Below are 18,365 nucleotides of genomic sequence, written 5' to 3'. Positions count from 1 at the left end.
CCATCACACCTTAGCGCAACAGCAGATGCTGAGTCTAAACTTAAATGAGTCTGGGGAGCATAGCTCAGACCATCACAGCATCTACAAGATGAAATACATCACATTATTAAAGCTCGCTGGCAGGGCAAGATTACCGACTGTGTCCTGGGGCCCTAGACTTCCAGGGACCCCAAATGGCGAGACAGTCCCTGTCCTATTTGCTTCATGTATCTGCACTAGACCCCAATTTGTAACGAAGAGCTTTAATCTAGGAGTGCCAACCACATCTGGAAGAGCATTTCCATTGTTCTTTTATGATTACATATGAATCAGGTGACCCTCTAGAAAAAAAAAAAAAAAAAAAACACCAAAAAATTACCCAGTGAAGCATGAAAGAGATACTTCAAAAAATATAAATAAAAATTCTTTCATCATTTACTTACAATCATGCCATTCTAGATGTGTATCTCTTTTTTTCTTCTGTGGAACACAAACAGGAATCATTAGAAACATTTTCCATCTGAGTCCATACATTTAAGTGGATTAAGTGGATGCTTCAAAAACCATGCAAAACAAACAATAATCCAAACACGTTCTCACTCTCACATATCGACGCTTGGTCAGAACCCCTTAGCATTGCTTTTTGACACTCAAGGTACCTCTTTAGCATAATTTTTCTATGCACAGAGGTAGAACTTTTAGCTTTTCACTTTTAATGGTTTGCATGCATTTGTAGAAATATAAATAATTTTATATAAATTTATACTTTCATTGGAGCACCTAACCCCACCCCTGCCCTTAACCTACCCACTTCTAAACAATTTAAAACACGTAACAGACTGCAGCCCACAGGATGAGCTTGACGGCAGATGGAGACGGGGATGGCATCTATTTCTCTCACAAATCCAGTGTTTCCCACACATAGACGAATCTGTGGCGGTGCGCCACAGATTCAACACCGACCCAAAAAAAAAAAAAAAAACAATACTGACCGTCACATATTGCGTTTCGTTATTTTCTTCTTCTTTAAGTTTATTGGCGGTTGGCATCCGACATGGTGCGTTATCGCCACCAACTGTTGTGGGTGTGTAGTATCAGTGGGGACTAAAGGTGCGTTCACACCGGACGAGACTTGCGCGGAAAAAACGCGCTATTCGCGCGTAGTTGAACGCTTGAACATTTGAGTTTACTCGCGCCATTCGCGCGGTAAAATTCGCGTCATTCGCGCATGACTATAGGCTCGTTTGAGATGAGCAAAATCTGCGCAGAATCGATTACCGGTGATCAACCCGAGATGCATGCCGGTTAGAAAAGTGTCCGAGTTACGTCCGACTTGCTCTGACATCGTGCTGACGTGTGCCAAAAAACTCTCGCGATGGTGAGGCAGCTGTGTCGGATTGAGCAGTCGGGCGCAGCAGCTCTCCACCGACTGCGCTGACCAAAAGCACGATGGGAAACGACTGGCTGACGACACAGCTGAATGCTCATTGGTTCAAACAACTGTGATGTTGCGTTCTTTTCTAAAATGTTTTATTTTTTAATCTAATATCATGTGGTTATGTGTTTAAATTCTGCATTAATATTCCCAAACACTATGACAGTGCGATCTCTGTGTGTGATTTGTGATTGTTGTCATATTACTATAAAATATAAAATACATGTTTGTATTAAAGTAAAAATGGATGATAAATACACCTTTCGTATGGAATTAAAAAGCAAGCACTTTAAGTGTTTTGTTTATCGTATTTATTTTCATATAAAAGCAATAGAACTTAAATTATATCATGTTTATCAGCAACACAGCACGTGATTGTGAATAACGCGATATCCGCCTTTGATCTCGTAGGTATCTGTTCCGCTTCCAGAGCTCAGAACTGTCCGTCTTGACTGCGCTTATTTCACTCCTCCCCTCACTGCAGCCGCCTACTCTCACCTACATTTCAGGCGAGGCTAGGCGCATCTCAAACGAGCCTATTTTCTTCACAACAGATGCGAATTCGCGTCATGGGAGGGGCTTCTGCCACTCGTCAGCGGGAAAGTAGTTGTAAAATAGGTGAATGAGCTCAATTTGCCAGCTTTAGCTTGCTTGTAGTCTCAATATGTATGTATAGGTCAAATTGAGCATTTTTTAAAATTTACCAGATTGTCCGACCTCTTCACTCACTTTCTTCCTAGCAAGATCCCTTTTTATTCCTGTTTCTACAAAAGTCCAAAGATGTATCGTACAGCTCCGAGTAACCACAGACAGCAACGGTGATTTTGTCCTCCATTGTTGTTTTGGATTTCTGCCTCTGTCACTACTAGAGCAAGCTCCTGATTGGTTAACGCGGCACAGATTTTCGCCAAAGTTCAGATTTTTGATCTCGCGCGGCAATCGCTTGAAACACTCAATGCGCGCCGCTTCATTTGCGCTATTCGCGCCGCCTCATTCGCGCGTTTCGCGCCGCAGGATGGCTATTCGCGTCTTTGCATTGATTTAACATGTAAATCACTTGCGCTTGCCGCTTCATTCGCGTCCGGTGTGAACGCACCTAGACGTTTTATGTTAAATAATAATAATTAAAAAATAAATAAATAAATAAATAAATAAAATAAATAAATAAGACCTTAAACTTTTAAATTCTCTCATATAATCTAGTTGACTTTAGAAATGTCATAACATGCTTCCATACTGATGGTTTAACTGCAGAAAAGGAAAGCAAATCTTCTACTGCTAAGTCTAAGTGGACGTCCATGACATGCGGAGTCCCACAAGGCTCAATTCTAGCGCCGCTGTTGTTCATCCTGTATATGCTCCCACTAAGTCAAATAATGAGAAAGAACCAAATTGCATATCACAGCTATGCAGATGATACCCAGATTTACCTAGCCTTATCGCCAAATGACTACAGCCCCATTGACTCTCTCTGCCAATGCATTGATGAAATTAACAGTTGGATGTGCCAAAACTTTTTACAGTTAAACAAGGAGAAAACGGAAGTCATTGCATTTGGAAACAAAGATGAAGTTCATAAGGTAAATGCGTACCTTGACACTAGGGGTCAAAAAAACAAAAAATCAAGTCAAGAATCTGGGTGTGATTCTGGAGTCAGACCTCAGTTTCAGTAGTCATGTTAAAGCAGTAACTAAATCAGCATACTATCATCTTAAAAACATTGCAAGAATTAGATGTTTTGTTTCCCATCAAGATTTGGAGAAACTTGTTCATGCCTTTATCACCAGCAGGGTAGACTATTGTAATGGTCTCCTCACTGGCCTTCCCAAGAAGACCATTAGACAGCTGCAGCTCATACAGAACGCTGCTGCCAGGATTCTGACTAGAACCAAAAAATCAGAGCATATTACACCAGTCCTTAGGTCCTTACACTGGCTTCCAGTTATGTTTAGGATAGATTTTAAAGTACTTTTACTTGTTTATAAAGCACTCAATGGCCTAGGACCTACATACATTGCAGATATGCTCACTGAATATAAACCTAACAGACAACTCAGATCACTAGGATCGAGTCAGTTAGTAATATCAAGGGTTCACACAAAACAAGGGGAATCCGCTTTTAGCTATTATGCCGCCCGCAGTTGGAATCAGCTTCCAGAAGAGATCAGATGTGCTAATACATTAGCCACATTTAAATGCAGACTCAAAACTCACCTGTTCAGTTGTGCATTTATTGAATGAGCACTGTGCTACGTCCGAACAGTTTGCATTATTTTATGTATAATCATTTTACTGTATTAATTAATTTGAAATCATTTTCTTTTTTTTTTTTTTTTTCTTTTTTTTTAATCATCTTAAATGTTCTTAATTTTGTTTTTATTGTTGTGATTATTATTTTAAATTTTTATGCTATTGTGATTTTAATTCCTTTTTATGTACAGCACTTTGAATTACCATTGTGTATGAAATGTGCTATATAAATAAACTTGCCTTGCCTTGCCTTACTGCTAGTCCAGTGTATCCTAACGCTTTGACACTATCTAGCAGGACTTCCCTCTCAGCATTATACGCTGGGCAGTCTATTAAAACATGCATCACAGTTTCTGCTTGATTGCATGATGAACATTGACCATTATTATGTTTCCCTATAATGTTGAGATTATAATTAAGGTTAGTGTGCCCTATTCTCAGCCTTGTGATTATTGTTTCCCCCCTCCTGCTCCAGTTACCCTGTCTTTTTTAAGGAACTTGTTGCTGAATCTTATGAAGGAACCTCCCCTTTGAGTTTGTATGCCATTGTTTTTGCCATAAATTGTTTACTTTAGCTTTAATTATAGTTTTAATTTCATTTCTACTTAATGGCACATCTAGCTGAATTGAATTCAAACTAAGGGCTTTTTTGGCCAGAGAGTCCACAACTTCATTGCCATCCACTTCTACATGTGCTGGAACCCAAATAAAACACACAGATGTATCCCTATGACTCAGTCTATATAGGCTCTGAAAAATTTCATACACTAAGTCAAGTCTACATGAAGATAGGAGGTTTAAAATACTGACCGATGCTGCCATAGAATCTGAACAGACAACAAACTTATTTGGCTTAAAATCTTCTATCTGTATTAATGCTAATAAAATAGCAAAAAGTTCCACAGAATAAACTGCTAAATGATCTGGAGTTCTTTGTTTAATTGAAATTTCAAACTCTGGGATATAAACTGCTGCTCCTGTCCTGCGTTTCGTTATTCTTTTGTACGCTATTTAAAACACGCAGCGAATTCGTTCAACTGCATTTCCTTTCCCTGCTCTCTCTTCATCTCTCTGTCACTCACACGTCTCTCCCTCACACACACACACACACGCACACACGCACACAGCCCCTCCCCTCCGTGCACACCACATCTGTCTGGATCATCTGTGGAGAGAAGACGGCTGGCGAAAGGTTGGTATCTCGTGAACACTTAAAACACAATCACAGATTAAAAAGTGCTATAAAATATTTTATATTCTGAATACAATAGTTTCAGTGTGTTGATGTTACTGTAAGTCCCGACCCTTAGCAAACGCGATTGCGCCTTCTTTAGAAAGTTAACTAGTCGCAAGTTTGCGGTAAAATGTAGGCTAGCCTAGTTGGGTTGTCGAGGTCAAAACACTATATGTAGCAGCTGTGAATCAAATAAGCGTATTATAAATTATGTTGTTTCTTTACTCTTACACTGAATGTTTGCTGCTTCAATCCAGATGAGTATTGAAAAGTATTTTCCGCGACTGAAAAAGGCACGTGTTGAGGATGAGGACCATCCTGAACCGGAGGTATCAGTCTGAAACAGAGCTTAGTCCGACCAGTGTAATTAGTTATGTTATTGTTTACAATATTTTCAGGCTTCAACTAGTGCTGCTCAAGCAGAAAGACAAGGTCAGGGAGAGAAAGAAATAGATTTGTTAGGCATTGAAGAAAGAGTAGGAGAGGAGGACAGCATCCAACATTATTAACCAACACACATTGCCTTCAAACCTGTGGGAAACACTGAAATCAATTGTTTTGCCTCGGAAGACTTGGAAGATTAATACTCTTTGAATAGGGTTTCTTATTTAATGCGAAGGAGGACATCAAAAAATGACGCTAAAGGGGTACCCTTTGCATCAGAAAGTGATGCCAAAGGGTCCTGACCAAGTGTCAATATGTGAGGAGTTGGAATTGAGAATGTGTTGATCTAAATGACCGTAGTTGATGAATCACTGTCTTCTGAAGCGAAACAAGTATTGTGTGCGAGAAATTTACTGATGTTATAAACTTTTTTAAAATATACACCTTTCCCACTAGCAAACTTTCATTCTTCTGGGAAACATACATTTTAGAGATTTTTAGAAAATAATCCATCTCTGTAAGTTCATAAGTAAAGTAGGTGTGTTATGAAACTTGCAAGGAAGTGACGCAAAAGCACAGAGGACATCACTTTTCACATGAGCTTTACAATGCACTTATGTTACAGTTAATAATGTGCTGACGTCATCCTTGAAAGTGTTCATACGGAAGTGATAATTTATAATATCTCTATGAAGAAAGAGTGTTAATATACATCTGTGATGGCATGAGGGTGAGTAAATGATGAGAGAATCTTTTTTTGGCGGTGTATTACTCTAACATCCTGTGTTGTCTTCTATGATAAGGGCACAAGGACTATGAAAAAGATTATTTTTGTTTTTAAATTAAAACTATTGAACTTGGTTTTAGTATAATAACGCTGAAACGTGGTTTACGAACAGGTTTGTAGGTCAGTAGGTATTGGGTGGGTTCCCATTTTATTTAGAATTGGTTAATATAGAGATAAATCAGGTAAACACATGCTTAAGGGCATTAGTGAAAGGAATCTCTAGATGTATTTTTCCGTCTTCTTAATTTAGTGAGTTTATTATTCTGAGATTTGATTTCGTGTAATAACCAGCATCAAAGCAAACAGCATTTTTTCAAAGGAAATCGATTGAGCACATTTGGACTGTCAGCAGGATTACAGCCTCACTATGAGATTCATTGCAAATTGGTCCAAACGATTACAAATGCCAACTTTAACTGATTCACTCTCCCCGTGTTTCTATGATTTGTTGCGTATGTGAGAGTGTGCGTGTGCAGAATGCCTCTCAAAATGCTTATAAACAATAAAGTGCGACCTTTGCGAGAGGCGGCGGGCAAATAACGGATAGAATGTGCTAATTCAATTACGCAAGTTGAATAATTGCCTCGGTCAGTGCTCTGGATTGAGCCTATAGCTCAAACGTCCTTGAGATAAATTAAAAGCCGGGATAATGATAAAGCTGGAATGGGAGGAGTTCACTGTAGAACAAAACAATGAATCTAGCATTTCTCTTGAAATGAAAGACCCTATTAGAAAATTTAACTTACTAGCACACATGCTGTGGCTAAGGAGGCAACTTTGTGTGTGTGTGTGTGTGTGTGTGTGTGTGTGTGTGTGTGTGTGTGTGTGTGTGTGTGTGTGTGTGTGTGTGTGTGTGTGTGTGTGTAATGCTGTGGGGATTGTCACAGAAGTATTGTGGTCTTCATAAATAGGTGTTGAGTTTGCTGAAGATGGTGCCCTGGAGGCTGAGGTGTCCGTTGGAGCTTAGCTGAGTGTTCTGTTGCGTTGCTCGGCTAGCGTGATGAATTCGCTGCCGTATTCACCTTCTATTCTCTCCAACTACAGCGTAACACAATAGAAGGATTTATGAACACGGACAAAAAAAAAAAAAAACCTGCAGAAAGCTTCTGGCTCGAACAACACGCTTTAAAACCTGCAGCTAAAATCTAGGTTACAGACTGAGTCCACCATTTTTAACCACACACACAATGTTCTCATTTTTGGTCTCTCTCACTCTCTCTGCCTGTCTGTCTACCTGATTAATTTAGGCTGTCTGTCTGTTGGACTGAGTCGGATTTGAGTTATTAAAGGCTGCTCCATGTTCTCTTTCTCCCACAAGCACACAGGGGCAACTACACCCGCTAATTAGAATCATTATCACACAGGGTTGCGCTTTCTCTGGCCACAAACACCGCTGGCCCCTGTTCTGCTCTGAAGTGTGGCAGTTTTTGGCATTTTATGGTGTGCCATTGTGTTTCTGGATGTCAAACAGAGAAAAGACATCATGCACACTTACAATTTGGACCATTTATGTCGGAAGAGAGAGGACGAGCGTTTGATGCATGATGCGTAAGTGTGTTTGTGCATGTGTCTGTGTACATGTGTTTGGCAAAAGATGAAGACAGTGATGAAAATATGAGCAGAACTGATTCTGATGCTCTGGGGATTGTGTTCCAGTTTGATCCTGTGGTGCGTGCTAGTGTTGGCTTGAAAGGCGCACTGCTGCCACCTAGAGGCTATGTTTAAAATAGCATACCTACATAGTACTTTACCCTATTCTGAAATACATAGAATGTAAACTAGGCACGGTAAACATACTGTCTGCATGCATAAAATACAGATGACATGAAAATACATTTGCAACAAAGTGCAGTATTACAAAATGCACACAGCACAGATTCTCTGTTTACTCATTGCTTGTCTTAAATCATATTTTGGCTTGTTTTACAGCAATAGTAATACAGTAATTTTTTTAAATAACTTACTGCCTTGGCTTCTTTTTTTCCCTTGTCTAAAAATAAGACAAAATTTTGTGAGATATAGTGAGAAAACAAAAACAAAGATTCCTAAAGTGCAGAATTTTGACAAATAATTCACCAGAACAAAAGAGCTTGATTATGCCTTATTAAGAATGGACAATTAAGGATGAATTAGTAACACTGAATTATGGATACAATAGATTTACACATAAACATATGCATACACTAAAACCTTGTCACCTTGCAAGATTTTATTTTTTATAATTATTGAATTATTTATTAATGTGTTATAGAAATAACACAAACATTTTGCTTATGAATGATCATTGCTTTAATATTACAAGCCTACAAGGCTGTGGCACTCACTGTAACTGCCGTGACCCTACACAGAATCGTCTCGCAAGCTCAAGAGCCCATTTGAGGGGTGAAATTGAATTTGACTCTATGATTAGAAATGTCAGAGTGATGAAACGCCGTACAACTGCCGGAGGTTAAACATGGGAGACATCATTAAAGAAACAGACACCAGCTTATTCTTCATTAAAGGAGACAGAAAAAGAGAGGGAGAAATAAAAAAGAGAGAGAGTTAGAGGAGAAGGATTTCTAGGTGTGGTTTGCCATGTTTCAGAGGCTGCTGGGCTAATTTGACATTTGGACATTTACTCCACCTCATTACAACTGCTCACAGCTTATTAACCTGTCAGCTGACTGGATAGATGGACCACACATTCCTCACTGTCATTCTACTATCATTCGACTCACCCCAAAACCACTTTTACAAAAGAAGAACATTTTCCTGAATCAGCATCCTTTGTTGTTCCTGAGGGCAATATTTCTTTTAGCCAATCACAGCCCTTCCTTTAACCCCAGCCCCAAAATTAGAAGACAATGATTGGTTGCCTGTTCCAAGTGTTGTTCCAGAAACTTTAGCCAACAAAAACAGTTACATACCATACTAGTTTGATTTGCATTAAATAGTTCCTTATACGTATAACAACCATAAAAAGCACTAGCCCTTCAAAATGATTGATAGCACACAAAATCCGAAACCTAAAAACACCCCACTATGGGTGCGTCCAAAACAGAAGATATTCCAAATTTCACGTTTTACTATAAAATACATAATCAAGATACAATATGAAAAAACTGTACTAGTCAAGTGAATTCAAGTGTGTTTCTTTTTTTCCTGTCTTCTTATTGTTTAAAGATTTCAGTCCTTACACTATTACCTTCAACCACTTCATCTGGTAAATTTTTTTGTCTTTCAATCTATCATATAATTATCAGATATTATACCCTAGCCAATAAAAGCACCATGTTAAAAGAAGCATCAAAAAAAGAAAAAAAGAAAAAAAAATCTAAAATTAAATTGATTGTTTCAAATTCAATCATAGTTGACATTAATCAGATAGAAAACATAACCACACTGTAATATGGGAACTTACATCTGCATAAAAAGTAAACTTGACTGTGCTAGTCAGAATGTGTCCCCTAACAACAGGCTAGAAAAAAAAAACTTGATATTACAATCAGCAAAATAAAGTGTAATTGGGTCACTCACGGTCATTGCACTGGGTGCCAGAGTAAGACGTCATGGAGCAGTCGCAGGTGAAATTCTCCCACTGCTGGATGCACACACCCATGTTGGCGCATGAATCCTCCTGGCATGTAGTGCTGGGTCCTGATGTGGAGGAGACAGGAACAGCATGAGTGAATAGTAATGACAGATTTCAGCAGGCATCTCTGTCACAAGCAGCACAGCAAGACTAGCATGCATGCAAGGTCATTCACAGGTCAGCATCAACACACAGTAAACAGATTCATGATAGTGCATTCATCCTGAATATCGAACAACACTGCAGTAGTAGAACAATCAGACAAGCAAGCAAATAAAATAATAAGAAAGTAAATAAAAACATTTTCTTACTCAGTATTGGTCTTGTTTCTCCAGCAGATATATATATATATATATATATATATATATATATATATATTAGGGCTGTCAAAAATAACGCGTTAACGGCGTTAATTATTTTGTTGTTGTTAATTACGTCAATTTTTTAACGCATTTCACGCATGCGCAGTGTGACGAATTATTTGTCAGGAAAGTGGTTGGGGAGCTAGAGGCGAGATGGAGCAAGGTGAGCCTATGGACGGATTCAAATATAAAAATGATGGTACAGTTAACAAGCATGGGCGACAGCCCCTCTGCAACTGGAGTGGTTAGCCAAACTTAGGCCCTGTTCTACTGGGGTAGATATACCCTCAAACGAAAGCAAAGCAATTGAAGATCTGGCAAACAATCCAGTATGTTTTTGCAGCGTTGAGAAGTGTTGATTTCGAACAATTAGAAACAGTTTGTCAGAATTCACTCACCGCTGAAAAATATATATTAGGGATGCACCGAATATTCGGCCACCGAAAATATTCGGCCACCGAAAATATTCGGCCGAAAATGGCCCAAAAGCGAATTTTCGGTTTTCGGCCGAAAGACTTTTATCACCGAAACAACACGGACAAAACAATACGTTGACGCAAACAGAAACCGCAGCCTGCACGTGCTTGTCTGAAGCAACACATCTGCGGTGTGGACGTATACCAGTATGGGACTCACTAAATTCCAGGGGTTTCATTACCACGACGTAAAATGGGCGTTTCTGGGGGCGTTGGGAAAACGCCCCTTTCTAAAAAAAAAATTATTAAGAGAGGTCACCGATCATGCGCAGTAAGTCAGTTTTTTTTGCGCGGGCATTTCAAAACCTAGGATCAGCACTGATGGATAATGAAGGACAACACAGTCATACAGGTTATTTTTATGTTTTAAAATCTTACATTTAAACGATTTTCGAAAACAAATAAACAGCCGTTATAGAAATGTAAAATGTGTAGCGTCTATTTACGAAAATTAATCATGGTTTACAATGGTATCGTGGACAGGTATTTCAAGACACTGTATATGAATATATGAAGGGCACGAAACCCCTGCGATTCTGGACAGGTATTTCATGATACTGTATATGAATATAAATATGAAACCCCTGCGATTGTGGAAAGGTATTTCATTATACTGTATATGAATATAAATATGAAGTGTATCTGGCACGAAACCCCTGCGATCTTGGACAGGTATTTCAAGACACTGTATATGAATATAATTATGAAGTGCACGAAACCCCTGCGATCGTGGACAGGTATGATACTGTATATGAATATGAAGTGCACGAAACCCCTGCGATCGTGGACAGGTATTTCATGATACTGTATATAAATATGAAGTGCACGAAACCCCTGCGATCGTGGACAGGTATTTCAAGACACTGTATATAAATATGAAGTGCACGAAACCCCTGCGATCGTGGACAGGTATTTCAAGATACTGTATATGAATATAAATATGAAGTGCACGAAACCCCTGCGAACGTGGACAGGTATTTCAAGATACTGTATATGAATATAATTATGAAGTGCATGAAACCCCTGCAATAGTGGAGGTATCTGAAGCAAATGGCTTCTCCCTAACTGCGCATGATCGGTGACCTATGCAAATTCTCAAATAGGCCACGCCTGCCTGGTGACGCAGTATCGATTACGCTGTACTGAAACCCCTAGAAAAAAGTGCATCCCATATCAGTATATCCGAGAAAGACCCACGGATAGCGATTTGCAAAACATGTAATGCCGAAATTTCAAGAGGGGGTGTGTCTGCAGTCGTGCATGCAGCCAGTGATGAGAGCAGAGACAGAGACAGATGTAGCTTTCAGTGAGTGAAAAACAATGGCTTTACGTTGGTGTTACGTCACAATATTTTAAAGATATGTCCTTTCTATATACTGTATTTTTATAAATATTTATGTTTTAAACCATGGAGGTGAGCCAATGGATATCACACAAGCAACGTGGAAACTGCTCAATATGTTAAAGTGAAAACTGACAGTGCTTTCAGCATCTGACGTGCATGCATTCTCTCAGAGACAATGAGAGACGATTATATGCTGATATTAATTTAGTCGCCTAATATTTTTCTTGTGCCCTGAACATGGTGGGAAAAAATAAAAAGAAACGTATTTTGTGTAAGGTTTGTTTTTTTGAAAGACTTAAATAAAGCTCTTAATTTTCATTGATGACTGCAGTTTTATTTAGGGGTTAAGAAAGTCTTAATTATAATTTCAGGTGGTCTTAAATGTGGGGACTGAAAGACAAGAATTGCGATGAAACTTCAAAAGTCTATCCATTGAATAAATATGAGCGCTGCACGTTTCAAAGTCATTTGCTGCGCTGCTTTGTGTAATATTCATAGACTGTAAAAAATATGGACGTAGTATCCGTGACGTCACCCGTAGGATTCTGAAGCGCTATTTTGAAGCCTGTTGTGGGCGGGATTCGGCCGTCGCCATCTTGGAATCGCGTCACCGCGCGTCACTCCCGGATAATCAAAAATGGGCAAAAAGGCAGGACGTGGGTGGAGCTAGTTGCTGAAACCACGCCCGCCTAGCGCGACAGTGGTGACAGCAGCGGCAATCCCCCTGTCACTCAAGTGGCCACGCCCTTAATTATGCTGAACTTTAAGGCTTAATATAACTTAAACGGATGAGTTATAAAAAAATTCAACCCCCTCACAGTTGACATGAAGGGCAAAACTAGCTATATAGACCAAAACCATTTTTTGAACCAGGCTGTAAACATACTTTTTTCTGCTGTAAAGTTGGGCATTTTAACATGGGGAGTCAATGGGACTGACTCTCTTTTGCAGCCAGTCTCTAGCGGCCAGTCGATGAATTGCATTTTAAGACACTTCCGTATTGGTTTCAATAGAGAGAGCGGGAGGTTGCCCCTTGGTAATATTATTCTGAAAGCGCCTCCTGCTGGAAGAGAAACGCATAGAGTTGTAAATGTGAACTGATCAAGTGTGCCGTAGGTGTCCTGAAAAGTGAAGCCAAAAGTTTTCGATCGCCCCCCGGTGGCTGGCTGCAGTATAGGTCATAAACCCCGCCCTCTCCATGTAATCTAATGGGACGTGAGCCAAACTAAATAATCGAATTACACTTCAAATAATTTTTTTCCAAAGATGATTTCCATCATGCGAGGTGGTTCCTATAATACTGATTCATGTTCAGGTGTTCGTTTTTCTAATATGTTCGCTTTTAAGTAGTTATTTGATGCTATAAAAACGGGTGTGGTGTCATGATTGTGATTGTGCGATTGGGTCTGCGGGAGTTTGGGCGGGATTTTGATACCGCGGCTCCGCCTACCGACTCTACTGTGCATGCTCTGGCTCCAAACGAGTCTCTACTACGCATGCTCTGGCTCCAAATGACGCAATTTCCCCCAAGATGGTAGCGGCCATATTTAGATGTTTTGGCTTCACTTTTCTATGGTGGAAAGAAGCGGAGACTTTTTTTACAGTCTATGGAACTGATGGATCCACAAGATAATGTGTTATAAAAATGTAAACATTTTAAACAAAGGCAGTAAAATATATGTATATGTTATTTAAGTAATATAATATTTGATTGATAACAATTGTTTAAATTAATATAATTGATTTATTCTTTGAAACTTTAATATTAATTTATGCAATTGCAATGCTTTGATTTTAGTAAGATTAGTACACAGTCATAGCCATAAATGCAATGGTACTAATAATTGGCATAATTCTTCCGGTGTTTCGGCCAAGAATTTTCATTTAGGTGCATCCCTAGTTCAGTGTTAAATAAATATTTTGAAATTGTATTTTTGTTATTTTATTTATTTCTCTGAAAAGCAACACGAAATAGTAAAAAGCAGATTTTTACTATTTAATTATTGTAATGGTGAAAAAATTGGCAAAATAAATGGAAAAAAATGCTAAACACTGCGTTCGGTATTAAGCATTTCATTATTATTCGGCTTCGGCCAAGAATTTCATTTCGGTGCATCCCTAATATATATATAAAAACACAAACACACTGTCCCACTTAGTATCATTTTACATGCTTGCCGAAGCTTGTGTTGACTTAAAATGTCAAGAAAATCCAAAAAATATTTGTTGCAGAACACTGAACACATTTACTGTTTATTATTTACACCTTATCTACACTTATTTACAACTTATTGAAATGGCCCACACAATGATGTGTATCACTACAGTGTGTGTCTAATACAGTGTGTGTTATAATGACTGACAATGTAGCACTAGACTGTGTTATTGTTGTTTTGCTGAGCAGTCTGACAGTTATCAGTTACAAAAAGTGACAGCAGCAATGTTCAATCCAGTCCACAGCTCTCATTCTAATCTCTTTCTCCTGGCTGGTATCCATTCTAAGAAAATCACTATACAAAATGACTAAACAAATGTGTCCCCACTCCTGACATACAGCCACAAACTTTTTTTTTTTTTTTTGATAGATGTGTGTATGTATGAAGTATGAAGTTAAATCCTCACGTCCAGATAAATAAGTCAGACATTTTTCGAAATAGTACAAGATTTTGTTGAAGTATGTGTGTAAAACCAAATTAATATTCATCAGCTAAGCTAAGCCATTTTGTGACATTCCAGCTGTCCCCAGTGATGCCCATGGTGGGGTTTATACTAACATTTTAGCATTTTAGAAAAATAAATAACTCAAAATATATTAACTGAAAGCAAGTCCTAATATATTACACAAACATATTGTTCTAAGAATGTGTTTATTTTACTGGAAAACAAGGTAAAAAATATTGAGTAAGAAAATTTTTATTTTTGTTAGCAGTAAAGACTATCTCTTTCAAGATACAAAAACAGCCACACTGAACACTGCTAGAAGAAAGAAAAGGTGATATGCACTGTGAATACACCATTTATACACATTTCATTCTTCAAAATGTGTGTATACATTCTACACTTCATGATAGACAATTGTTGAATCTTTTAGAGGGAATGCACACAATTGCTTACACTCTATCCAAGATTCATTAAAACCATATTGACATGACAATTCCAGCAGCTCAGATCACCAACAAAAGAAACCAAACTGAAAGACATGCATTCAAAACAAGAGCAAAGCCCTGAGTGCGGATGTATGAAAGTCTCCACTGGCTGAAAGTGCTTTTATTGAGTCAGGAAAGCAACGGAAAAATTCTTTCTTTTCTCTTGCTGGTTTCCGCCTCTAATGATACCCCAACTGAACCACTCTAGGATGCTCTCAACACAATATAAATGAGTAATTGCCAAAACATCCATTAAAATGCTTCAGTAGAGGAGAGAATTGTGGCCAATTGCCGTAGAACAGCGGGACACTCGACAATGTCTCGATTTTGATGTGCCTTTAGTGGAAAGCTTTGAGCTGGAATGTTCTTTAAGGAGGATATTTATAGGGACTGGATTTATTCTTAGTTCCCTTAACTACTGTACATGTCAGCTCTGGACTAAATGAAAAGTAATATACAAAATATATGTACAAAATAGTTCAACATCCTATAAATAATAGACAGACAGACAGATATTCAAACAAAAAAAAAAAAAAAAAAAGCTCATTGCAACTTTCAGCCAGGTGTGTGTGTGTGTATGAGGTAAAAAGGTCAAACCCTCTACCTTGCAGGTCAGCTTTGGTGAAACCAACTTTGTTAGCAGGACATTTTCGAAAGAATTAAATAATAGAACAACATTTGGTTAGTGAAGGGAAGGTCAGTCAAAAGAGTGGAAAATGTGTGTGTGATGGATAATCAGATAATTTAAGTAAGGCAAGGATGCAATGAGATATTTCGCAATAATAGTTTTTTTTTTATTATTATATTGCACCGTTAAACAAATGTACCTCATTCAAATCTTCATTAAAAATAAAGAGAATATAGGTCTATATCAGTGATACTCCAATTGGCTCGCGAGATCCACTTTTCTGTAGAGTTCAGCTTCAACTTTGATCAAACTTACCTACTTGTGATTGTCTAATGATCCTGAAGACATTGATTCTCATGCTCAGGTGTGTTTGATTAGGGTTAGAGCTAAACTCTGCAGGAAAGTTGATCTTGCGAGCCAGATTTGAGGATCTCTGGTCTATGTCATATGTGATTGGTAACAGTTAAAAATGGAATGCTATCATCAGGCCTTTGGTCAAGGCGCCATCTAGTGGTCATAAGGGCTCCCAATATCAGCAAAACAACAGAAAATACCCAGAAATCCAGAGAGGCACAAAAATCTGACTAAAATATAAGTAAAAGATAAAGATTAGAGAGAAAAACAGTAGGTGCAGAAGTTAAATATGGTTTGGATATAATAGTTAAAACACACAGCAGTGTGTGAGAGATTAACAGACATTCAGATTAAGGTGTAGTGAATAGTGTATACCTTCACAGCCACGTTCAACCTGCCCACTGCGGAACAGAGCATCATTTATGAGGTCAGGCAGACGACCATTGAGATCCATGGAAGCTAAGCAGCCCTGGAAACCCTCACGAGACACCACCAGCTTCGGCAGGTTCTGGTACATGTTGGGCCCCAAACCAGCCACAAACAGATCACCTGCAAAGAGTGAAAAAAGAGAATATAACTTAAATTTGCTTAGTTAACTCGGCAAACAGTTATACAATATATATAGTAGTCAAGATTTGAAGTGGATGAAAAAAAGTTAAAAGTTGTCCTAAAACAAGAAAGGGTATTGTTTTGGTTTTAGGACAACTTTGATGAAAGGTTTTGATCCACTTCAAATCTTGACTACTGTATATAGTGAAGCTTATGTGCTTTTTTTTTTATTTAAAATGTCAAACATACAATCAAAAATGTCACTAAAAGGTTAAGCGAATCTGTGTGGCTGACCTTTCAGGTCCAGATTTTTCGCTCCGTTGACCACCTGGCTGACAGACTTGGCGTCCACCTTTAGTGTGTGCGTGTTGCTGGCGTCTCGAGTGATCACCACATTGTGCCACTGGTTATCATTAAGAGGACTGTCGCTGTTTCCCTTCAGAAGACTCGGTCCATTTCCCAGGTCAAACACATAGTGAATATACCTGACAAACACACAAATAAACATGCACACTGAGCTCTAATGTGTCCATGTCCCAAATATATTCAAGTATACTTCACTGATGTACACTCAGCCAAAGTACACAATGAAGTAAACTCAGCTGATCAGCTGAGAGGCTCTCTATTAGATGACAATGATAGTGAACACTTGTTTTAAAAAGGTAGAGGGTATATGTCCTGCTTGAGGAAAGGCCACAGGTCAAGTGGATCAGTCGGTTTTAATCGACAGGGCTAACCATGCTTCTACATTCAGAATAATTGTGGAATAATTGTGCCATCTTTACACTGTGTCTTACACTGAAGAAAACAATGGAGGATGGGATGCCATCTGGATTTAACTGAATAAATTGGGCTACAATCAGTGTTAATTAACATGATCAGTGTTAATCACCTTCTGAACAGTTAAAATGTTCCTCCCATTGTGCAATAAAAATCTGTGCAATAACCTTATATTTATTTGCTACCACCTCCACCCTAGTACATCCCTGCATCTCTTTCTATTCTATCCTATTCCATTCTATCAACTATAGCACAACTGTACATACCCCTTATTTATTTCTCAATTTATTTTACTAATTTTTTGTCTATTTATATTTACGTGTATTTTTTTATTCTCATCTTATTTTTTACTCTCTGTGTGCACTGGAAGCTAATGACACTGAAACAAATTCCTTGTATGTGCAAGCATACTTGGCAATAAAGCTCTTTCTCATTCTAATTCTAATTGATTTTACTGTGTCAACATTATTTTTCCTCTGCCTGCACAGTCCTGGTTGTTTAAAAAGCATAGAAAAAAAATCAAAGGTATTTTTCTCTGCAGGAATTGTGCACAATTGGACCAGATACATAAGATAAAATATGTGACCCTGGACCACAAAACCAGTCATAAGGTTAAATTTTACAAAACTGAGATGTATATATCATATGGCAGCTCAATAAATAAGATTTCTATTGATATATGGTTTGTTAGGATAGGACAATATTTGGCCGAGATACATCTATTTGAAAATCTGGAATCTGAGGGTGCAAAAAAATCTAAATACTGAGAAAATCACCTTTAAATTTCTCCAAATTAAGTTCTTAATGCATATTACTAATCAAATATTACATTTTGATATATTTATAGTAGGATTTTTACAAAAAAAATCTTCATGGAACATGATCTTTACTGAATTTCCTAATGATTTTTGGCATAAAAGAAAAATCAATAATTGTGACCCATACAATGTATTTTTGGCTATTGCTACAAATATACCCCAGCGACTTAAGACAGGTTTTGTGGTCCAGGGTCACATATGTGTATGACTTTAAACATTTTTCTTCTTCATGATTCTCTCCACATTACAATTTGGTCTAAATGA

At 38.2% G+C, this 18,365-nt stretch overlaps 1 protein-coding gene across 1 annotated transcript in view; it reads right to left on the bottom strand.

The window, feature by feature from the left end:
• Positions 1 to 7,032: 7,032 nt before the first annotated feature.
• Positions 7,033 to 18,365, bottom strand: part of LOC141348426 (neurexin-3b-like) — a 97,474-nt gene continuing 86,141 nt past the window's right edge. The window contains exons 11-16 of the mRNA XM_073852736.1: positions 16,798 to 16,988; positions 16,330 to 16,503; positions 15,577 to 15,603; positions 9,589 to 9,708; positions 8,034 to 8,059; positions 7,033 to 7,107 (exon numbers count right to left, since the gene is read on the bottom strand). Coding sequence (XP_073708837.1) covers positions 7,033 to 7,107; positions 8,034 to 8,059; positions 9,589 to 9,708; positions 15,577 to 15,603; positions 16,330 to 16,503; positions 16,798 to 16,988 — 613 coding nt within the window. The remainder of the gene's footprint in view (positions 7,108 to 8,033; positions 8,060 to 9,588; positions 9,709 to 15,576; positions 15,604 to 16,329; positions 16,504 to 16,797; positions 16,989 to 18,365) is intronic.

Source organism: Garra rufa, chromosome 13 (genome assembly GCF_049309525.1).
Source record: "Garra rufa chromosome 13, GarRuf1.0, whole genome shotgun sequence".
Classification (NCBI taxonomy): Eukaryota; Metazoa; Chordata; class Actinopteri; order Cypriniformes; family Cyprinidae; genus Garra; species Garra rufa.
The sequence above is the reverse complement of the archived record's forward strand: the minus strand, read 5'-3'. Positions and strand labels throughout refer to the sequence as shown.